The sequence below is a fragment of the Poecilia reticulata genome, linkage group LG12 (assembly GCF_000633615.1).
Source record: "Poecilia reticulata strain Guanapo linkage group LG12, Guppy_female_1.0+MT, whole genome shotgun sequence".
Classification (NCBI taxonomy): domain Eukaryota; kingdom Metazoa; phylum Chordata; class Actinopteri; order Cyprinodontiformes; family Poeciliidae; genus Poecilia; species Poecilia reticulata.
This window is the reverse complement of record NC_024342.1, coordinates 10220998-10245376: the sequence shown is the minus strand read 5'-3', so window position 1 is coordinate 10245376 and position 24379 is coordinate 10220998. Positions and strand designations below refer to the sequence as shown.

Below are 24379 nucleotides of genomic sequence, written 5' to 3'. Positions count from 1 at the left end.
CCACAGGTTTCACAGTGATAACAAGACTTAAAATAATTTCTGACCAGAAGAGTTAGAAGGTGAGATTTAAGTTTGAAGCAATCCTCTGCAACATCATGGCCACTCAGAGTTCGTCTGCTGAGGAACGAGTCCAGCCTCAGATTGTACTGTGACTCTGACTGAATGCTATTAACAACCCGCTGTTATGTTTACCACACAAATATTGAAAGCAATTTTATTCTTAGATGTAAGATTTTCTAATAATGACTTTAATGGGATTCCACTGAACTTAAACATGGACCTGTGAACCTTTTAACGTTTCTGTGTTTAGTCTTTACTTTGTTACACACTGGATTTGTATCGCAGCAATAAATCAACAAATCCTCATCTTTATCCAAAAATTGAGTTATTATTTAAAGATAATATAATAAGATTAATGTACGATGAATTTATGTTTGTTTTTCCACATGAGCAGCTTATCTCCATCACTGCACTTAAGCTTAATTTGTAACAGACGTGAGTAAAAGTTGAGCACATGGAGAGCGTTTTGTGGTTGCAGGCACCTTTGATTTGTGTCCCTCAATGAGAGCAAGTGGCCGTAAACTATGCAAACTATGTCATTTTTTAGTCCTGTGGCATTTAATTAATCACTCAGACTTCAGAGAGGGGATTAAATAAGCTTCATTTACAAGAGGAAGATGTTACAGGCCAGGTCGGGTTGTGAGTTATGGTAGATGTAATAAAAAAAAGAGCCAGACTTAAAGGTGGGCGGAGGCTGCAAGGGGGATTAAAGAGGTGGTCTGTGCTTCATCAGCAGTGGCAGAATAATAGGAATCATCGCATCGTCAGAGAAAACAAACGCATATTTACACAATTAGAAACCTCTATAAAAGATAAAAGCAGATTTATGTTTTTGCAGCTAAAGCTGCTCATTAAATTGAACAGTCATGTTTAGGAGGTTCAACCGCTGTCGTTAAATATAACACTGGAGCTTATTCTGCTTAAACCACTTATTAGAACACCTTCATTTGTGTTTATGGAACCTCAGAGCCATAAATTAAAGGTTTAAGCTATTCTGTATCAGATCTAGACTTCAAACGGACAGTTACACCAGATGTGTGTCCATGTTGTTTTTCATCCGAGTTTTATTGCAGAGTTCAGAGAGCAGTGTGTTAGATAGCGGTTCTTAAAACGGCTTTTCTTGTCAGTTCAGGTTTAACTTAAGATAAAAATCAGCTAGTGAGGAGGTAACCAATTCAACATTGTCATGTATTGTATTTTACAATACAACGATAGAAATGTTTTTTTATTTTTGGTTTAACTTTATTAATGTAAATGAGGACAATTTCTCCTTCTAATTGTGTAATATATTATGTGTTTGTGGGGGGGAAAGGGACTGTAAGGTTATACCAAATGAAAGAAATAAACAGTAAAGTCACCAGCCTGTATTCTGAAGCTGAGAAACATAATAAAGTAGAGGGGATAAACACGAACGGTCTGTTCAAAGCAGTTTGAATCTTTTGTAGTGAGGTTCAGTGACGGTGTCAGAATCCTGCTAATGACTAAATCGTTTCATTCAAGTTTGTTGAAACGGAGAGATGTCTAAAAGCTGACAGCCTGGAATTTGACAGCAGTGATATTGAGATTTTGACGTTTTCTCAGCTGAACAACATCTCTGTATGCAGCCTAAGTAGTAAAACAGGGTTGGCAGAAACTGTTGACTTAATCAGCTTTATTAGCTGATCATGAAGCAACTACAATAACTTACCAAAACTTTGAAGACCTGGGAAAGCTGGGAACATACCGTCTTGTGAGTAACTCTTGGGTGACATTGATATTGATTATAGATAACATGACTTTAGACCAACCATGCCTACAATTTTTGTAAAATTTCATGCTTAATATGAGATAATATAATGCTGTATAACCTGAACATTTATTTTAAATTGATAAAATCAGCTAAAGTACGGGAATGCCAAACTGGTGAATGACTAGTTTGTGAGCTACTTTTGGGAGAAACTTCAACTCAAAATTGGATGTAAATCTATCAAGTATGATTACAGTTATTAAATCCAAACAGCTAAAAGAACTGGAGCATGTTTAATAGGTCTCACTGTTTTGTCTATTAATTGCTAGACTTTCGTTGTTATTCTTTTATTAGTGCAGAGTCTCAGAGCACAGAAAATCTATGGAGAGATTGTTTTAGGTCAACAGCAGCACTACGTTTAGTTTCTCTTGGAAAGCAGGAGGAAAATCACACTTCATGCATTCCAACTTCGTGTTTTGCAGAGTTTAACTTCTAACTTTTCCACATTTTCTTTCTCTGTTAAAATCTTTCTTTTGCCAGGCACTGATATTGGTTTTTGTTACCTCTGCAGGATCACGTGTGATGTGTCGCTCAGCTCCGTTCTCTGCTTCCTCTCTAGTCTCTTTTCTTTGAAAACTCGTCTTGCCTTTCCCGTTTACCTCCTGACCTTTGCTTTTTAGGTGTAATGAGGGGTGCAGCGAAGTCAGAGGAGAGAATGACTGAGGGTGTAAAAGACGAGCGACGTGGGGATATGGGAGACATAATTGATTTAGACATGAATCGTAAATCATGGAAGGCTTAGGTTCTTTTAACAAGAGTGTTTTCTTTTTCTTATAAGCTCACATGACGCTGAGGTACAATAAATCTGAATATGTCAACGGATCTGCACCGTCTGGAACACACAGTTGGTGCTGCTGGTTACCCGTGAGCAAAGATCAGAAATAAGAAATCAAAAAATAACAAATTATTTTAAAAAAGTGAACATCTCAAACAAAATATCATATTATACATGGTAGGAGTCACACACGTTCTTGCAATGCACAGGGCCGTGCAGAAGTTTCCATGATTTTTAGACATTTCAATGACTTCAATATATTTTATTAGATGCATCTTTTCACCAGGCTAATGAAAAACATCCCCACAGCATGATGCTGCCACCACCATGTTTTATTGTGAAAATCTATTTTGGGTGATCAGTCAATTAATCATTCAGGTTTATTTGTCTGGCACATTTCAGCAGCAAAGTGCTTTACATAATAATAATAATAATAATAATAATAATAATAATAATAATAATAATAATAATAATAATAATAATAATAATAATAATAATAATATAGTGTTACAGTATATGACTAATACTTGCCATGTTGTTGAGTGTGTACCCAATATGACAAAACGTGAAAAGGTTTAGGAGGTATGAATACTTTGCAAAGTGTTGTGTTGAAAATCAATGTGACAAAATTGAAACCAGAAAAAAGCATTGAATACAGAACACAGAGCAAATGCATCCAAACAGACACCTTCTTTAAAATATGTAGCCCAGCATCAGTTTTTATGGCGACTGCTACGTGGACAAGTTTGGGTTTATGAGCTCTTTAAATGTTCTCTGTGTGCACAAGGATGTTAAGAAGTGGATAGAGGTCTGCGAGAGTGTGTGCGTCTGGTGGATGTCGCATGTGGGAGAGAAATTTACTGAGACAGACTAATGAGCACAGAAAAAAAGGAAAACGTGGAGGATGAAAGAGATGCGGGGATTAACAAAAAAGAGGAGCAGACACAGAGAGGAAGGAAACTCAAGACATCAGTGACAGTGACTGTGATTAAAGGAAGGAGGAGGTGTGTGAGATAAATAGGGGTCACAGAGGCAGCTATTGACAGACATAAAAAAGGACACTTTGAACCTTCAAAAAGAAAATGCTACTCTGCCTGATGTTATAAAGAAATGAGGGTAAAATGAGCAACAAGTGAAAAATAAAAAGGAAACCGACAAATGAATTGATTTTATTCATGCTGGTATGAAATGTTTGACAATGTGGTTCTGGAAACTCAAAGTCTGATTGTAATTGTACAAAAACCTGAAACTATTATTCTCCTTTTAGTTTAATTCATATTTATTGGAGTGGCATTTGCCAGAACAGACGATAATATGAAATAGTGAACCAAATAAAGAAATAAGGAATAAGATGCAGAAAGACAAATTACATTTATGAAAGTCTTCAAGTTTTCAACTCTGAAAATAAAACAAAACAAAAAGCAGTTGAACCTGAGAGAATCTGACAAGAGTTCACTGATGTTAGTGATTAAGATTCAAATCTAAACCAGGTTTCCGGAAATTTTAAATAATAATAATAAAAAAGAAAACTAAAACGTCCAGCACAAGCAAGAACATTCAAGCCAGAAAGTACCAGACTATAACATTTGGCTTGAAAACTGAAGACGAACAATTGAAAGGCAGAAGCTGAATGAACTGAGGAAGGTGAACGACTAACACAAAGCAGGTGTTACTGTTAAAAAGCAGGAAACAAACTCTGAATAGGAAACGTCATCATGACCCAAAACAGAACGTTCAAATTCACAAAACCAAAGCGGCACAAGACAAGACAAAGAAAAACACAATCCTCAAACTATGACCCACCCAAACTTCCCAGAATGGTCCGATTCCACATAAATCATTTGATTAGATCCCTGCAGAAAATTTCAATCCAGCACACAATGTTTGGTTTATGTTTGATGTTACGGAGATTAGTCTCTGCAGCTTCGTGGAAGCAGAAGAGCAAAACATCGAACTGCAACAGAGGTCACTGAAATGGTCACTGAAGAATTAAACTGCTTGCTTTCATTCTCGTCCCTCTTTGTGACTGAAGCTCCTCTTTGTTCACTGACTGCCGTGTTTACTCAGTGATTTGGTTCTGGCTCACGCTTTTACCTGCTGGCTTTCAATCTGAGGGCACTGTACATGTTTTTGCTCACAGTTTTGTTGAACAAATGTGACACATCTTGGCTGTAATGGAGCTGTGAGAGAAAAGCTGGCAGCTGTCAGGAGCCACAAATGAGAAAATGTATAATGTGCAGCGAATGCTTGATGATGTGCTATATTGTGCCATGTCACAGATCAAGAGAGCGTGTTTACATTTTTTTTATTATACCTGATGTTAGCAAAAAACGATGACCCTATTGATATAAATGTCTGATGCATGCCAGAATTATCATTCAAGTGAAACCGCAGCTCAGAGTGAGTTAATTTCAGGCTGAAAGTTAAATCGTTTAGCAAGCCTGACAAGAAATTATTTTGCAGAAAATCAAATAACGCTTTCCAACAGTTTTTTGGTTTTTGCGACTGTTTTTGGTTTGCAGCCAGTCTGTACGCGGTTTGCAAAGGTATTCATATCCTTTGAACTTTTGACTCTCGCTCACATTACAAGAACAAATGTGAAAATATTTCATGCTGTAGATCATCATAATGTAGCATCTAACTGTGAAGTGGAAGGAAAAATCAGCTATATGGTTTCTTTTCTTTGAAAATAATCATTGGAGTGCATTTGCATTCAACCATTTTCTGTCATTTTTTTTATCTGTATTTATTCACAGTAAAAGCATTCAGAGTAAGACTCCACCTGCTTTGCATGTGCACATTGGGAATTTTGATGCCCATTCCTCTTTGCAAAACTCTCAACTTCAGTCAGTCAGACTGGACATAAAGCATCTGTGAACAATGAAAGTTCAGTTTTGGGCACATTTGACTTTCATCCACATATTTGGTGGCAAAACCTTTAAATGGAACTTCTTCTGGCTTTTATTACCCAACACTGTTTTTCTTCTTGCTACTTTTCCATAAAGGCCACATTTGTGTGCTGCATGATTAATAGAGTAATTTTGCTGTAAAATGGTTGCATAGACAAGCTGCTGCCATCATATCCATGCAGCAAAACAAAGTAGTTGCTCAGTCATCTGTCATAGCAATATTTTGAACCAATTAGAAAAAGATTGCTTGAGTGTTCTGTCTGTCTGTCTGTCTGTCTGTCTGTCTGTCTGTCTGTCTGTCTGTCTGTCTGTCTGTCTGTCTGTCTGTCTGTCTGTCTGTCTGTCTTTACCCTCATTTCTGAAATTTTTTAATACTTTAATAAGAACCGAGTTTCTGTTCTACAGAAACTCGGTTCTTCCACATCATTAATATTAAACACGTGTCAGAAGAAGTATTTTATAACTGTGTCCTAACACACGCGTTTTACTCCTTAAAGAAAATCTAATTTCTGCTGAACTCAAAGAAGCAGATTCTTTGGCTTTATTATTTTGACCAAACTGTGAGCTGCCAGCTTGAAACCGTTGGAACCTGAAATCACCCTCCACTGGGCACGCTCAGTAGCATCTGCTGGTTTGGTCTGTGGTCAGCGAAAGGCGGAGTCGGCTTTTAAGGCAAGAGGAAAGATGTAGCTGCTCGACTGGGCATCAGCGAAGCAGAAAGACTTTTATAAAAGTGCTCGGAAGTGGAAGTGAAAGAAAATGGTGAAGGGAGGGGAAGTAAATCATGAAGGTCTTTGATGGCTGGTATTAACTTTAGGGATACACAATCAGTGTCTGAGTAGACGACATTAACTCTTGAAGTTTGCCTGAAAAGTCTTTTTTTTTCTTGTTTTGCTACTGTAACTATTAAGTAAGTATTATCTGTAATAAACTGAGGGGATTTCAATAGTTTAAGAATGTCTTATTTGCATGTGAAGACACTTACCAGTAGATGTTCTTTGATTAATGCAATCCAAGATTGAGTTTATGAATACACAAGATGTTGGAACCAAATATATTTTTAGAAAAAGAATACTTTTTTGTATAGTTTTTGCAAACAAGTTTCACAAAGCAAAATTATTAATGAATTAGATTAGATTAATGTGGAATATTTCAGCCCAGGTTTGATCAATCTATAAACTACAGTTCTTTTTATTCAAAATCTGTGCTGATGCAAAAAAAAAAAAAATACAAGAAAAATTATTTGTATTTTCATAAAAACAATTAAGTCTTCATAAGTTTCAAACTCAGACCGTAAGAATTTCTGTCCTATACAGAATAAGTCATTCAGACAAGTAGGATTCCTTCAAAACGAAGGATAAAACCATTCAGCTTAGCAACAAATAGGAATGTCAAAATAGGTGTTTAGATACAATGCCAACACTTTCATTGCATTAAAATCTGATGATGGTACAACTGACAGATTTTGTTTTAGAGCTTTTTGTTGTTTCCATGGTAGAATGGTGGCCAGATCATTTGTGTAAAGCCACGTGTCGTAAAAAGAAAAAAATTGCCGACTTTAAGCTGTTGCACCTGGCTGAGTGATGAGAAACATGGCGGGTCGATGGACCAAAGGAACTGTCCTTTGTAGCAACATAAAGAAGAATGAGATTCTTTTAAGTTGGTAATTCAGTGCAGAACACAGTAAGCTATTTTTTTTGTCTTCCCCAGTTAAATGTCAGTGAAATTTGGAGCAGCTACAAACAAAACATGAAAGCTGTAAAATACCCAAGAGGACCCATGTGGGCTTCAAAGCCTTTGGACAGAAAACGAAAAGCAGAATGCTGTACAAAATATGCAATACACAACAAAAAGATGAGAAAAATGGGTAGGAGCAGATGTCGTTGTTTTACAAGTCATTTGTGCAAAAGAAGGGGAAAAGGTCATTTTGAATTCCATCAGACTATCAAAGCAGTATTTATTGAGGAATCAGTTTTCTTTTGTTTTTTTCTTCAGAGGAGTTTTTTTTTCTGCATAAGCAAAATTGTGTTCTAATTAAATTAATGAGAACTCAATAGGTCCCAGATGCTTTTTAAATTATTAATCAAAAGTGGGTTCAGTCATTTGTTATAAAAATGTAAGCAATAATTTTTCATGGCTCGGTTTCGACCTAAAGAACTGGGTATTTAAGGGTCACCCACCGTAAAAAGCTTGAACTATTTTGGGTTTGAGTATATGTTTTTCTTATATCTCCTTATTTAAAAAATCTAATTGGGGAAAACCTAAATAATTTTTTTTTTCAGTTTTCTTGTACTAGACCTTCTGTTTTAGTTTACATCCTCTTTCTGTCTGTTGGTACTATATTTTACCATAAAGCAATGATAGCATTTATGAATTTTTTTATTACTATTAGTTTTTATTTTTTTGCAAAAATGTAGGCTAGCTGCATGATGGGGGAAAATCATCAAGCTGCAGTGAATAAAAATTAAATCATAATCTCCCTTCTATTATATCACGATGCCAACAGCTGATTAGGTGTATTCAGCACACAGATGGTGGAGCATGCAGGTGGTGCATGTTTTCATCTTCATCGGAGGAGAAATTTGAACACCTGTAAGTGAAAAACAGACGCAAGCTCTCATACACACACATCCAAACTGTAGAAAAGGGAAGTGACAGATGATCAATTGTAAAAGCTCTCTCTCACACGGAGCCCTTTCTGAGCCCCAGCCGTGCTACCAGGTAGTGTTTTAAAGACTTAGATCATTTTCAGGCTTATTTTCATAAGTCTTAATGGTGATAAATTGAAGGAGGTTTGATGGAAAGAAATGTAATGTCTCATAAATTTTATGGTGACACGTTTTCTTTTCAGAGGTTTGAAAGGCAGTATACTTTCAGGGTTAAGAGACATTAAACAGAGCCTTTTGAATCCTGCCGTGAGGCCACAGCAGGAGGAAGGTGGCTGTTTTTATCTCCATATGCTGGGCTTTACTAGATCATAGATGTGGCACCAAACAATGGAAGCTACACTTATAGCACCTTACAATGACTTATAGTAAGATAAGAATTCAACAATAATATTAAAATATTAACATATGCTATAATTATATATATATTTTTGCCTTGTAAGAGTGATTTGTAACTGAACTATGTACTACAACACAAGGTGCCCTGCAGGAATCTTTTACTATTTAGCTAGTGCAATTTGCAACTTCTGTAGTCCAAATTCTCTCACGCTCCAGCGCGTCCATTCGTCATTGAGCCTTCGTCAATGAAAGGCGCCGGCAACCCTATAAATGACGATGACCTTCTAAATTCTTTCCCTTTGCTACAGGACATTTGAAGGAGACGCCTGAAAGAGCATAAGAGGAACCTGCTCTCTGTTCCTCCACAAATACATTGTGTGAGGATCCCGTTCTGTCCTCCCCTGTCCTCAGTCCCTCACCATCAATACCATGTGAAAGTCCCATTGTGTCAGTTTATGCCATCAGTCCCCCAGTCAGTGAAGATCCCGTTCTGTCATCCCCTGTCCTCAGTCGTCCATGAAGGACAGTGTTTGAGATAAAATATGTAAAAACAGTAAAATGCTGTACAGTAAAGGCAAAAAATTCAACGCAAGTACTGTGGAGTTATTAAAAGTATCATATAAATAGTGTACTCTACTCAAATGGAATGTGTAGTAAGGTATGTTAATTGAAAAAAATATTCAAAAATCAGAATTGGAATAGCATATTTACTGATAACTAGCTGGCACTTGCATCTCAACAAATGTGGCTTGTTGAACCCAGAGAACTTCAAGACTATTTACCCGTGCCGTGTCTTCACCTTGTGCCAAGAACTGCACATATTTCCCACATAACAAACAAAACTTGAACTGTCCCCAGATTTTCACCACAGAAGTCGCAAAACATGAAACATGGCCACCTAAAAAAAAAAAAAGGCACAGTTGAAACCAGATATTTATACACCAAGAAAAAGATACAAACATCTCTCTCTGTCTGTATAGATAGATTAAGATCTATCCAGAATACAAAAAACATGTGAAAAGAAATGTGGGAAGCGTGGTTCATGTATTCATTTAACCAAAAGTGAAGTGTTTGTTTTAAAGGATTTTTTTTTTTTTTTTGTCAATTAGATTATCAAACTTGGCTAGTGTAACATTCAAAGCAGTTTTGGAGAGTGTGCCCAGTTTAAAGAAAAATCAGATATATAAACATACAGTAAATACTCAAGGGTAGAAGAACCTTGAAGCTTAAAGAAGAAAACGGTGCTAAGTGAATGTTGTGTCTGTGTTGGTCCGAGACTTGTGCAGAAGGCCTTTATCATGATATGAAACTGAGCTTAAATAAACTTTTATTCCATGAAATGTTTTCATAAGATTGTAAAAATGCCTTGACTTTAAAAGTACCATTTAAATGAATGATCAAACGTGGTCTTTAAAGGTGCAGTAAAGACCATGTAAAATGACTTAAAATAAATTAAGAAAAGTTTCATACTAAAGTGAAACATCATCACAATGCATGTTAAGACCTGAAGTTAGACATGCATTAGATTGTTTGACTTTGGGATGATGATGAGTCCCTAACATGTTTTAAACTTCTCTAACTCAGATATTGTCTCCAGGATTGAATCCCGACTATGATCTCCTAATTTTTTACTCGGGAAGCTAACTTACCAACCAGCAAAGACAGTGGCCACATAAACATACATGCAATCTGTTTTTTACTGAATAAGTTCTTCCAGGTCAGGTAATATATAACCTGTGTAAATTGGAGAAAATCCTTGATGAGTTCAAGCTTTTTGTGCACATTCTTTTGTTTTTCAGATTGACTCAAGTGTTTTATCACAATTTCATGCCTGAAAGAAGAACAGGTCAAGTGCAGCACTTGACTGGTAAAGTAAACATGACTGATAATAGCCATGTTCATCTCACAAGAACTGTATATTGGAACAACTTGTCTCTGCAAGTTTAGGAAAAGTGTTCCAATGTAATTTCTGTTTTGGCAAGCTGGACCACTCTGGGTCAGATACCATCTTCACTGAGTGATTAGTAAAGATGGTGTTTCATTTCAGAAATGTGGGGATTCAATCAATATGGATCCACACTATCTAATTCTAATCTTTTATAAGATCTTCTTAAAAAAAAAAACAACCCTCTTTCAAGCAACATTTCTCAACTTGAACAACTCATCCCAGCATTATCCTCCCTCTTGAGTCTAATCGTCCAGCTGTTGTGGACGAGCGCGTCCTCGCTCCGACCACCCAGGTCACCTCCTAAATTTTAATAGAGCCAAATATTGACAAACCACATATCACTCAGCACCAGTGACGCAGCATGTGCACAATCGCACACCCCCAACACGTGCATACCTCCTCCTCTTCCTCCTCCTCCACCCTGACACTGATGATGGATGCCGTTAAGGATGGAAGAAATCAGCAGAAAAACATCTGCCACTGTGATCCTGAGGTCACGCAGGTCACAGACCGTGGCCGGTGTGTGTTTGTGTGTGGGTCTGTGTGTTCATGACACAATCACACTGATCAGCCACTTTGGGGTCCTGACCTTGGCGTGCTGTGGGAACCTCACAACAGTCATCACTTTGTCTCGACAGAGTGGACGCACACGACCGGCGTGTTTTTCTTTAATTTGCTGATAATTGTTTAACTCTTTTCTGCTCGAGTAGACGGTAAACAGTGATGAGTGATAAGATTGCAGGGGAACCGCTGGGAGGATACGGTGAGGCTCTTACACAAACTGGAAGAGTTCTCAACTCGCAGCAGTGATTAGAAGGGGTTTTTAAAAATTAGTTTGTATTTTGCATTGATCAACAGGCTCTGACGAACAACAGGAGCTTTATTAAAAATTAGAGAGCAGCTACATGATTTACCGCCTTTAAAAATAACACTAAAGGTGCTTAAAATGTAAAAATCCAAGAGCTGAAAATAATTATCTTTAACGTTCAACTGTGAAGATAAGCTAAAAGTAAACTTTTCTGTAAGTTACAGTGATACCCCGTTTGTATATCTCTGCTGGAGGATAGATTTACATTGCTGCACACCGAGGAATGCTAGCAACAGTAAACCTTGTCCCAACACACTATTAAGGGCAATTTATGTCGACATTTCTTGTGATAAGGAAGCCACTGGTAGTCCGTCTCCGTCTTCTTGCAGGGATTAGCTGGAAGCCAAAGAAACATGCACCATGATGGAAAAGGCTGGGATAAAAAAAAGTGGATGATTTAGACGAAGGAAAAGAAAGTTACGACAGGAGAGGTTTCTGATTTGAGATTTCGCCACTGTTATCTCTTCTTATCTGCACCGGAGTCGGTGCTTTCAGATCCTTTATTAAGGCTGGATTTAAAGTTTCAGCTCAGGAGGAAATATATGTTGACAACAGGACGAAAAAATGTATGTGTTGCATGACCTTTCCCTGCTAAGCCTTTTTATTTACTTTAGTGTAATTAAAGCATGGAGCAAAAAAATGTTAGGAGTTTGAAAAAAACAAGCTGTCATATTCTGAATTTTAACTGCTGTTCCAATGAAAAGTAAGATGATTGTGGGGATACTGTAACTTATATATCAAATATTGACATGATGCAATCCTTTTGAAGTGGTATGTTACTGCTAATCTGCATAATAAAGGAAACAATATGCATCTGACTGGTATGAATACTTTTTATATAAGTATTACCAGTTTACAAAGTTCATAATAGATCATGGTTCAATTCATAATGTCTCACTAGTCCATATTTTAATACAATTGTGACATCTATCTTGTGGAATACTTTATGTTTGACATGTTTCAAATTTGGGACGATGTGTTCAGGGTGATTTGAAGTTCTTGTTTTCTGAAATGCACATTGTTTCACATGCAGGTCAAAACGTTATCTGACAAGAACACCTTCTTTCATGTTGTTACATATACTTCAAAACAAAGTCTTAAAATGCATGCCACACTTTTAAGGTTATTGTCTGTAGAAATCTTTTAAAGAGCATGTAAGATTCTCCTTCCACATCACCTTCTGTGTTACTTTGTGCTCTAACAAGCAGTTTTAACACAATAAATGTCAAGACTGCAAGAAGTTAAAACATGTTTACTTTTACTGACATACAAAAAACATTTGAATATTTATTGAGATCATTTTGAAGTAGATAGCAGTAAATAAAATTATATTCCAAATCAAACTCCTCACCTCAAAACACAAAAACATTTATCATTTCATTTTTCCTAAACCCTAAGTGAGCTCACGGCCATTTTGAGGATAACAAGGAGCTTTAAATGACTTCCTCATGCAGATCCACAGCTACGGGTTTCCACTTTCTTTCCCCAGAATGGAAGCCCCCATGTGGTCTTTTAAGTATGTCAGCTGTGTTTCATCCTGGTCTGGGAGTGTTTAGCATCCAGTGGTCAGTGGCAGGGTCACAGCTTAATCAGGACAGCAAGGAGTCCTCACTGTGCGTAAACGTGGGAGTTCACTGCTAAGGTCAGCCTCTAATCAGTCTAAATTGAGTCTTGGGGCACCTAGAGGTCCTGACAGGGTGCATGTTGTGTGAGTTTTTCTTTGTGTGTTTTTGTGTGTGGAAAGGCAGCGAGTCCCCAAATGCTGGTCGTCTTTGCACCATGCATGTTGAAAGGCCTTTGAGTGAGTAGTTGCAACTTGCATCCACACTTCTATTACAGCCTCTCTCTTTCTTTTCCTCTCTCTCTCTCTTTTTAGCTCCATCAATTCTCTCCTGTTGCCTTATTCTTCTTTGATCTTCCATCCACATTTTTCCTTTACTTGTTTCCTTTCTTCTGCTGTCTTTCTCCACTCTTGCCTCCCACATTACATTCCCTCTTCCATTCGCTTTCTTTGTTCTTGTTCATGTTATTTACTCACATGAGCTATTATGCTTACCGTTATCGTTTTGTGATCTCATACTCTATCAACTTTGTGGCTGCTTTCATTCATCTAAATTTGTTTCTCTCCTTGTATGACATATAGCACCGTGAAGTAGAGTACTTCTGACATTACTACTATAAATGCCAGTGTACTTTATTTGGTATTTACATCACTGATCAACACAGAGCAGCATATAGTTAAAGAAATGAAAAAAAAAAAAATAAACGATTGCTTATTTTAACAAAAATACAAAATCTGAAAAGTGTGAAATGTCAATCTATTTAGATGACAAATGAAAAGATTCTTGTGAAACCAAATTTTCAGCCGCAGGTTGTAATTGCGGCTGAAACAAAGTCTGCCAGCCTTTGACTGGTGACTGAAATTTTTGGAAATTGTTCTTTGCAGTTGTTAGCTTGGAAGAAAAGCATCTGTGTAGATCAGTGTTCAAAGTTCTGCCACAATCCATTAATTGGATTCAGGTCTCGACTTTCGATTTAATCGTTCTAACGCGTGAATCATTTTTTGACCCTAAGAAAGAGAAGCGTCCGTGCAGCATGAAGCCTTCTCCATAATGTGGCGTCACATGGAGGGAGTGTACAGAGTTACTTGCAGTGATTCTGAAATGTGGATTATAACAGTTCCTTGTTGACTGATGCTTTTTTTCTTTTTGTTCGTTTTGGTTATGGGTAAAAGTGAAGTTTACAGTCTACAATTCCTACTAAATAAAGCCTGTCTGGAAAATATTACAAAATGTAAGAGCTAGAATTTCAAGTCTTTTTTTTTTTTTTTAATCTGAAAATACTGAAAAATATCAAACATGTGGCATTATATGGAAGTGGAGGAGACACACAATCTACTGTGGCTACACAATATGATGCAGTTCAATTGCTGGTCCCACAGCTGTGAGGATCTTTCAGTAGGACAGCTCTGATGTGGTTTCCAAAAATCTGGCCTTCATGGATGACTGGTAAGAAGAAAGCAATTGCTGAAAGAAAAGCCATAGAAAAGTCACATTGAGGACACAGCAGGCATGTGAAGAAGCTGCTCTAGTCAGAGGAGACTAAAATTGAGGGGATTTTTTTGTCTACTTGCAAAATGCCTTGCCTGGATGTCGGTGGGTGGTTCCACTCAAAGTGTGATTAAGTCTAATGTTTTAGAAAGGTCCAGTGAAAGTCCAGAACTAAATCTAAACGAGACAGTAACAAAACACAAGTGGTTCCAAAATGTTGTTCTCAAAATTTTGAGGATTACATCCCCCTACACACCACATCCACAGGCATAAGAAGAAAAAAAAAAGGTCAGTAACTTTTAGATTCTCACTAAGAGCAGTCCAGTTATCCCAGTTGGACTGCCTCAACTAACAGGAACAATCTGGCACTGAATGGAAACCCCGCTGGTTTTCCTACAGTGGCTTGATTAGAGGATGGTTTTCAGGTGGCAGAGCAGCCCAGCAGGAACATCCTCGCCTTTGGTACATATCAGCTGCAAAGAGGGGGAGGGAGGAAACGAGACAGCAGAGGAGAAAAAGAAAAGCACACAACCACTGCAGACTCAAGACATGACAGCAAAATTGGTCTTGTGCCATTTATTTTCTTTACTTATTTCCTTGTGCATTAAAATAATAATAATAAAAACGCAATCTGCACCGTTATGTCTTTGGTAAAGAATGTGTTTTAATATTTCAGTGCCAAAATAACTAACTGAAACTGCTAGTTCAATAAAAATGTTGTGTTAGCGCTGGAGAATTTGTTTTTCCTTTGACAATTCGTGTCCAGCAGCTTTCGGACATGGCTGAAATTTGTTGCAGCAGAGAAAGAATGTTAGTGGTATAATCATGCTAACTGGCTGGAACATTTGTGTGCGGTTCATTTACGGTTGTGCGTGTGGGGGTCTAATGGGCCTCGGCATATCAGATTGTAACCTTTCTGGGTGTATCCCGTCTCTTGCCAAATGCCAGCCTGGGACACCTTCCAGCTCCCCTGGCTCACTGCTGTTATTCCATTGATGTGTGTTTTTGTTCTTTGTCAACGTTTCCTTGATAAAATCAAATAATACCCTTTTTTTTAATAGGTTGGCACGGTCTCATGGCGCTGCAGAATGAGGTGAGCTGTTACTTTACTTCTCTCTTTCTGAGAAGAATCACAGCAAACAAGGTAAATATTTTCAAGACATCAGCAAATTGCTTTTATTTTTTTTTAAACTTGATTTAGCATTTTTTTAGATTAATCCACTTTAACCACAGTGAATCTTTGTTGATATTTAACTAACTTTCCATACAGTGAATAAGATGTAGAAGTCAGTAAAACCTTGTTGCTAATATATAACATATGAAGCTGAAACAGACTCTTAAAGAGGAAGCAGTATTAACTGGGTGATAATTAAAACACGAGTAATGTGACCAGTAAAATTAAATTTTACAATTTCTGTTTTAATAACTAATCATGACTACTTATCTGATTAATTGGATTAGGAGTCTTTAGAAAAACTTTTGTATCTTGATTTTTAGGCACAGGTTTTTAAAATAATTTCTTAATTTACATAATTCAAATTAAACGAAACCTCTTAAGATGAAAATATTTTTTGCTCCTTTTCATTTAGCGTCACATAAAAGCCAGTGTTTCCATTATCTGTGTGCGGTCACTTTTCTCTCATCAGGTAGAGAGAAGTTGGACGATACAATCTTTCCCACTCCCCAGTTCCTGTTTCCTGGCTGGATATTTCTGCAGTAAGTTGAAACAGTTGTTCCTTCGACCACTCTTTCGTTTCTTCTGCAGTGGGCAATAATATATCATTTTTTCAAATTTTGTGTTTATTTATCTGGGACCATTTACAGAAAATGTTAAACTCTGACTTACTTCCTCCTACAGTCCAAAAACCAAAAACCAGACTTCTTGGTTAACTGGTCTCTCTAATTGCCCTTAGGTATTAGTGTGTGATCTGTGTGTGTGTGTGTGCGCATTGTTATTTGACCCTTGTGTCTCTGTGCTGCCCTATAATGGACCGGCAACCTGTCCAGGGTGTATCCCACCTTTCTCATCTTCTGACAAAGCCTGCCCTGAATCGCTTCGTTCTGCTTTGTCTGCAGAAAAACTGTACACGACTTTCTTCCTGTCTGTCCTAAGAATGTTTAAACATTTATGAATCCTGAGGCACTTGCACAAACAAACCAGCTGTCTTGGTGCGTTGTGGCTCAAATTTGTTCTCCATTCATTATTTCTGCCCTACCTCCCACATTGTGAATTCATGAACCTCTACGCTGCCATTCCCAATCACCACTCCAGATGTTTCAGCTGGATCTTTCAGAATGACACTGCGTCAAAACGCTGTAAAGAGTTTCACGTTTCATGACTACTGACAGCTTAGAGAGCATAATTTAATTCTGGGAGAATTTAGAGAGGTGCAAAGAAAGTCCTTCAGGCACTCAGTGCATTTCCTAAAAAGTCTGGCGCACTTTTCAGAATGAATTACGTCGTTCAAGGCCTTGGAAGCCGAGCCTGAGACACAAGACGATCCTTTGTGGGATTTTTAAGAGAAAGCACCACGCAGGTTTGAAAACCACATGGGTGCTGTCAGTGATTAGAAATGACACAGAGGAAGTCAGATACGGGGTTAGGAAAGTAAAGAGCAAATCAGAGCAAAGTAAATTCACTTTGCTTAATTATCCCGGCTGCTCATGTTCCTCCAGCTTGCTTGGTTGTGGTTAGAGAGGCAACCATCGTCGTTTAAAGTCAGCAGTTTCTTTGTTAAATGCAGGGAACACTTCACAGCGATGGCAAGAAGGCTGCTGCTTTTACTATCAATTATTAAGCTCTTGAACACTTGCCCCATGTGTGGCCTCTTCTGCTGGGTTCCCACGTCTGTTTGTCCTACAGACAAGTTCTGTGCGGTCAGAAGCTTCTGAGAAACGAGAGAAAGGGCATCAGCCAAAAAATACCTCAGTAAATGCTTCTAGTAGACGGTGCCTGGCAAAGGTATTCATACACTTTCACTCTTTTAACAAGACTTCAGTTTATTTTTACTAGTGCTTAATTGAAGAGCCGACACAAAGCGGTGCACAATTCTCAAGTAGGAGAAAAAAAACATATCTGGTTTTCAACAAAGCTCGTTTTTAGCATCCTCTGAACTTTTCACATAGCATTGTAAAATCCATCATGACAAAAAATGTAAAGCGACATGCAGATCTGCTAAATTATGGCCTTGAAACAAAACCTACGTTAGTGCTGAAGATGTTTTTCTCAACGTATAGATATAAAACCAGCTGACAAAGCAGTAAAAAAAATCAGAGGAACTTTGTAGGGAGGAAAGGGCGTGCATTTCATTCTCTAGACACATACCTGAAAAGACTTAAAGCTGTTATTGCAGTGAAATGTGTTTCTTTTATAAAGAAACATGATGTCTACATCTTTTAAACTTTTTTTTCTTGCAATATCAGAGGTGAAAAGTATTAACTTCCATCACTTGATACCTCTTCGATCTTGCATATGGGTTTATTATTCCAAGACAGTGGCTTTCCTCTCAGTTGTATCTCATTTTGTTCTGTATCAGCTATATCGCTTCATGGGTCGAAACCAGAGAAGACGGAACAGATCGTGTTTAAGAGTTTCTGGCAACCTAAAACCAAAGAATTTCAAATGGATAAAAAAATCTTTCAAACATGCCTTTCCACAAAAGATGCAAAAAAAGATGAAATTGGCAGGAAATAACATCTTTTATCCATCAACAAGCACAGTGTTTAGATGAAATACAATCTTATCTTCAAGGAGAAAAAGATCACTTCAGTGGGTAAAGCACTACTACCCATTGTCAAGTAGACTTGTGGTCTCTTTTGACCAAAGGAAGCTATTTTCTTCAGTGATACATAAATATTTACTTCAAGAGGTTTTGGAAGGTCTCCTTTAAGAAGACATCCGATATCTTGTTGCCCTGTTGGATGCTGCCTCGAAACTACAACTTACTTTTCTGTGGCTCTAGAGGTCCGCTATTTCATGGCAAGTTCTCAAAAATGATAACAGCTCACATCAGCAACCAACAACTCAAAAAGAAACGCAGAGCACTTTGTTACTCGAAGCCCCGAGGGTTCCCAGAAAATAGTTACACCCGTCTTGTTTCCCACCCTTGGCCTTTCGGCCCGTATAAACCTTGTATGGGAGTTTCTTTCCTGCTGCAAACAAGTGCTCCCAGAAGAAGCAGGGCTACAGCAGCATTGATACCTTGAATGGCTCGGTCTCATTCTGCCATGACCCCTGTGTGCACTTATAGACTTGCATGTGAATGGGATGCGTGTATGAGAGGGGGGTGAGTGTTTAAAAGGTACGGCACAACTTAATTAAACCCCTGGGATGGTGACAATGGCTAGGAAGGGGTCAAAGAAGGTCACTTGCGCAGAGGTTTTGGAGGAGAGAGAAATGTCGAGATGGATGTCTTTGTCTTTTTTGTTGAAGCACAGCTCATGAATTTATGGGATTCTTATTACCCTAGCTAAGCCAGAAGGTAGGACTTCCCTCATTCACATAATATGAGCCCTGTTCGCTTCACATCACTTTAGTTCACTTTATCTGGACACTTCATGTCCCAGTTGAGCCTTCGTCATCATGCAACACATGATAAGTTGTGATTTCTTGCCGTAAACTCAATGGCATTTCATTTTGTCTCTACACTGAAAAGTAAAGTAAAAGTTTTATATGAACATCCAACATCTATAAATGTGTATTTCTATTTTATTCTATTCTACCAAAAAAGCCCCCTTTTATGTTCATTGGCAGCTCTAGTAAAGATATTCCATCTCTTATTGCTATGCCATATCTCCATCTGGAACACGTAATAAAAATATCCAACCAATAATTTGAGTGCATTTCAGGAGTCTAGAATTTTATATAAAAGTGTAAACCAACTGGAAAAGAAACAAACAAGGCTGGACGATGACCGGTTACCAGAATACCAGACATGGAAAGGTGATAGAAAGAAAATGAAAATAATATTATCTCTAAAGCTCTTTGTTAGGAAATGGCTACAAATTTTTAAGGTAATTGGGGTTATGATGTTGTAACAAAAGCTCTACATTCATTTATCAGGTACCATCAGATGGCTAATTAATTTGCTATGACAAATGTCTTCTTTGAAACTAATAAAAAATGTCAAAGTGACACCAAAATTTCCAGTTGGCATCAATGAGAGGGGAAGCTATTAAATCAGTCAACTGTGGAGGGGTTAAGCAATAAGCACAACCCACATATGGAGTCCTCAGTCCTCAACGTGGCCGTCGCAGGTTCGATTCCCGGCCTGCGACCTTCGAAGCATATCTTCCCCTTCTTTCTTTACCCTCTTTCCTGTCAATTCACTTTCAAAAAAAGACCAATAGAGCCAAGAAAAACTTTAAAAAGTCAGTGAAATGTGTTTTTCTAAATAATTTTAAACGTTTCAAAGTGAGTCACCTTTCGCCTATTTAGTATGAACTAATACCCCAGGGCAGAACTGCGCTGTGTAAAAGGATGAGCGAGAGGTCTCTCTCTCTCTCTCTCTCTCTCTCTCTTTCTCTCTCTCTCTCTCTCTCTCTCTCTCTCTCTCTCTCTCTCCTCTGAAAAGGCGTGGAAGAGACTGCTGATGGGCTGCTGTGGGAACTGAGCTGCGGAAAGCATTCAGAGCAGAGTCAGTGAATCTGCTCGGCAGGTCTGGCGAGCGGCGGTCACTCCACACAGAGGACAGCGTGCGTCTGTAGTTGGACGCTCCGGGAATTAACACACCGTCGAGACCAAACACCTTGATGAGAAGGGTCAAGCTAAAATTCCCTTCGGACTTTTGACGTTTAGTCCAAGAAGATCTCAGTGAGAAAAAGAGGCGCATCTGTTAGTAATTATGGGATTTACACCTTTCGTCTTCAACAAAGTTGTGGTTGCGCTGCTTGTCACCAGCATCTGCGCGACCAAAATAAACGTGCCGCGCCTGAGACTCTCCTATAAAGGTAAAGCTTTTTTCATTCTTACAGAGACGCTCTTTATAGTGGCTTGTTTGCGCGCTTTCCGGCTGCAGGTGACACTAATTGGTAGAACTGTCCATCAGATAAGGAATATTTCTTCATTGTAGTTTTCTGTACATGTCCTGCTCTTGTTTTCGTTTTTTTTTTGTTGTTTTTTTTTTCTCTCCTCTCCTTGTGGTGGTTCAAGCTGGAAGCGTTTAATCCGGGTCGCTCATTTGGCTACTGTTTCGGAGGTTTACGTGCTTTAGGAGGAGCACATGCTCTGCAGCGCAGTCAGAGGAGGTTCTTTTGGCGCAGCTTCACCTCTCTGCGGTGAGAGCCACCGGGGTGCGACCATCTTATTAAAAGAGTTTATTAGGAACGGCAACCGCGTCGGAATTCGGAAGCAAGTAACTTTACTGACATTTAAACTGCTTGAAGCACTGAGAGGAGAAGCGCTGACCGTATACTGCTCACAGTTCTTTCACGGGCAAAACTGACTGTTATAATTTCAGCAATAAAACTGCTCTGGCTAGATTTTATTTGGTATTTATGAGAAGAAAATATGTTTGCGTAACAGCGAATAAACACGTGCATACATTTGTTAAAGGTGATTAGCGATTTTAAAAGTGTACTTTATCAACTAGGTAAACTAAAAGAAGAAGCTTAGAAATGTTGCTGAATGAGTAAAATTTTTAAACTATATTCCAACAAGATGATACACCAAACAGGGCCGTATTTAGGAGGATGGGGGCCTTTGGCTGCAGCCAGTTTGGTGTCCTATCCACTTTCTTGTACACTTGCAAGAAAGTGGATAGGATAAGAAAAGATCAACATTGAGGTTTTTATCCATCAAACTAAACTTTGTTTGTATTCACTTTTCTTGAAACTTATTTATAAACAATCATTTCTAGAAGCATATTATTTATGATTTCCATTTACCTTAATGTGATTTTATATAGTCACTGCAACAATGCAAACATATACCAGGACAGGTGAAGCTTATGTTTAATGTCACCTGGTACATCTAATGTTCTTGGGGATTAAAGTTGGGTCTATGGATGTCTTGAAATACAGGCATGTTGACCCTATGGTACCAATATCTAGTGCATATTGGTTATCTTTATAACAAGTAAACACATTTTACTACCTTAATACCTTTTATGAAAGCCTATAAAATGCCATCTTGCTTTAATGCAGAAAATTGCTCAGCCTGGACAGTTCTTAACTTTTTCTAGATAATTTCAAGTCATTGTTCGATCCATATAATATAATCCTTATTCTTAATGTCTTGGGTATAGATGCCTATTCATTCTGTTTTTGGACAGTTTACATTGTTTCCTTCCCTCTAATCTGACACAGTTGTCGTCCATGACTCATTCATAGATAATGAGCTGGTTTAAGAGTGCGTAAGTACTGTTGACTGTTGTTGCCAAGTCTGGCTCATTGTTTCATCCAGTTTCACCCAAAGCAGTTCTGCAATTATCATTGGCCCAAGATATCTCACAGGATTTCCTCCTCTTCAATTTTCAGTAGAAAAGCCACCATTTGAGCTTATTGGTCTTCCCGCACTGCAAATAAACAAAGCTCAGTGGGTTGGCAAGGAATGAATAGAAGAATTGAGCGTAGGAAGGTAACTTGGATTTTTGCGAATAAAACAACAATTGCTCATTTAAAAGTTACAATAGTTGTCTTGGTAAATTCTATCTCTTAAGGCCTTTGCAGAATCTTGGACTCAGTATTTGTTTAAATTGACATTGGAGGAAATCTTTGATATGAAAATACAATTGAGTTTGAAAAAATATGTTGATATCCTCAAAGGCTAAGTTGGAAAATGGGTTAGTATGAGCTTTTGTTCAGGACCTTTGTTGGTATTTAGTCTATCAGTGCTTGTTTGTTATGGTTCATTCAACATGTTTGTAGTTGTTTTGTACATTTTCAGTGTACTGAAGAACTGGTCTGAAGTTCTGTAGACTGAACTTAAAAGATGTAACAGTGTAAAATAAACCATTTTTAACACTGTATAACACATAGCTGCACTAATAACTCTTGACATTCAGACTGTAACAATCACTGGAAATGGATGCCAATCATTTCTGTTTATGCAATTCATAAACATGACATTTTCATCACCAAATCAAAGTAATTTCCACTGCTTTGGCTTTCACTGCTGCTCGCTTGTTAAACGATCTAACCTCATCGCGCCTACTCTTTGTGGTGTGGTTACTGACTGGCGCCACCAGCTGTTTATCTTGGGGCATTTAACATCCAGCTTCCAGTGGTTACCCCACCAGGACAAGCTACGACTGACCGAAATCAAACATGAAAAATAGTTACATTTTTTAAAAATGTGATTTTTTTTTTTTTCTTCTTTTAATTCCAACTACAGGTTGCCTACTCGGGACTGAAATATGGACAACATTTTTATTAATAGAAGCTCTAGTGAGATTTCTTATCTTAAGCAACCAGGTCCAGTTAATGCACAATAAGTTCAAACCTCTTTGAGGCACTGCGTTCACAAACACTCTTCACACTAAAATGGCTTTTTAATGAATGAAACGACTTCATATGTAACTTCCAACATTCTTGCATGTGAAAGGGAACTCTCCACTTGGCCCTCAAGGAGTGTGGGAAGAGCTCTTGCATTGAAGATTCTCATTAGTGACCACACAGCTCTTTGCTTCCTGTCTCATTGACCTTTACTGTGACCTCTCACTTTGCCCTCCCATGCATTATTCCCCCTAGCGTTGGCTCTCTTCTTCTTTTGTAGCCTTTATGCATAAATCTCCTCCTGTCTTCCAGTATTCCTCGTCTGTTTTATGGATGCCTTTTTCTTGTCTTCAAACCTTCGTTTTGCACATGTTTGACTGTGTATTCAACCAGTTGCCTCGCACTCAGTTTTAATTCTCAAACACTCGGGGTGTTTGCGCTGCCAGGAGGATGTGGAAGTAATTTAGTGGAAGGAAAAGGCATCATTATCTCATTTCAATCAATTAGTGGGTTGAAGTTGAAACGGGAAGTCGAGTGTTTTTCCCACTTAACCGTATGAGTGCGTGTGCTTTGTGTCTCTCCTTTGATGTGATTTACTACACTTTTGACACCTTCACTTTTAATAAAGCTGGACTTTTCTGATAAAAAAAAGTTTGCAGGTCTGTTTACATAAAAAAAAAATTCTGTCTTTCCATAAAAATGGTAAATATCTTTTAATACACAATTTCAATATAAATACATAGATTTTATATCTCATGCACCTAACCTGATCTCTCTATGCATTTCATAAGATATTTGATCGTTTCATTGTAATAATACATCTTTCAGTTTCACTTTTTCTATTTTTTTCAAACAGTGTCTGTCTACTTTTTAGCTCACACACGGTCTTAAACACACACATTCTGTCCAATACAATATTCACTTTGTCTCACTGAAGGCAGGGGGGGGGGGGAGGCAAAGGGGCGTACTTGAAAACTCAAAAGACTCACATCAGTGTCCTGTTTTAATCCAACTGCGCTGGTTTTCTAAAGGAAAGGGTCTGTTTGTTTTTGCACCCTTTGAATAAATGAGTGTGCTTTCTCAGTCGGCCTTGCTCGAACGCCGTTACCGCTGGGCGTGAGTTGTCCGGCAGCAGGGCTGGGATAGCCGTCACCAGGAGTCAGACGGAGACTCCAGACCTGCTGGAATGCAGGGCGTCTCTTGTCCCGTCATCTTCCAGCTCTTTTCTTTGTCCGTTCGCCATCCGTCTTCATCCATCTCTTTTACGCCGTGAATAATGTAACAACTGATTCTCTGCAATCACTCATTGCAGTGTCTGTCTGACTGCAATTCTCAAGTTCAGCTGACTTGTGCTTCCAAACCTCCTGCATACGATTTCAGACTTGATATCAAAGAACTAATAAAAGAAAAAAAAGAATAGTGAGAAAAAGCTGGGAGAGTCGACAGCCAAACCCAGGGGCCAACTGGCTTGGTTCAGTCAGTTTTTTTTTTGTTTTTTTTTACATCTCTGCTGTAAGAAATTTTGGGAGGAAAGACTCTATGTCT

General features: G+C 38.2%; 1 protein-coding gene across 1 annotated transcript in view; it reads left to right on the top strand.

Moving 5' to 3' along the window:
• The first annotated feature begins 19996 nt into the window (after positions 1 to 19996).
• The window catches only part of sema3bl (sema domain, immunoglobulin domain (Ig), short basic domain, secreted, (semaphorin) 3bl), a 64955-nt gene continuing 60572 nt past the window's right edge, over positions 19997 to 24379 (top strand). Inside the window, exon 1 of the mRNA XM_017307989.1 lies at positions 19997 to 20350. Coding sequence (XP_017163478.1) covers positions 20245 to 20350 — 106 coding nt within the window. The 5' untranslated portion in view covers positions 19997 to 20244. The remainder of the gene's footprint in view (positions 20351 to 24379) is intronic.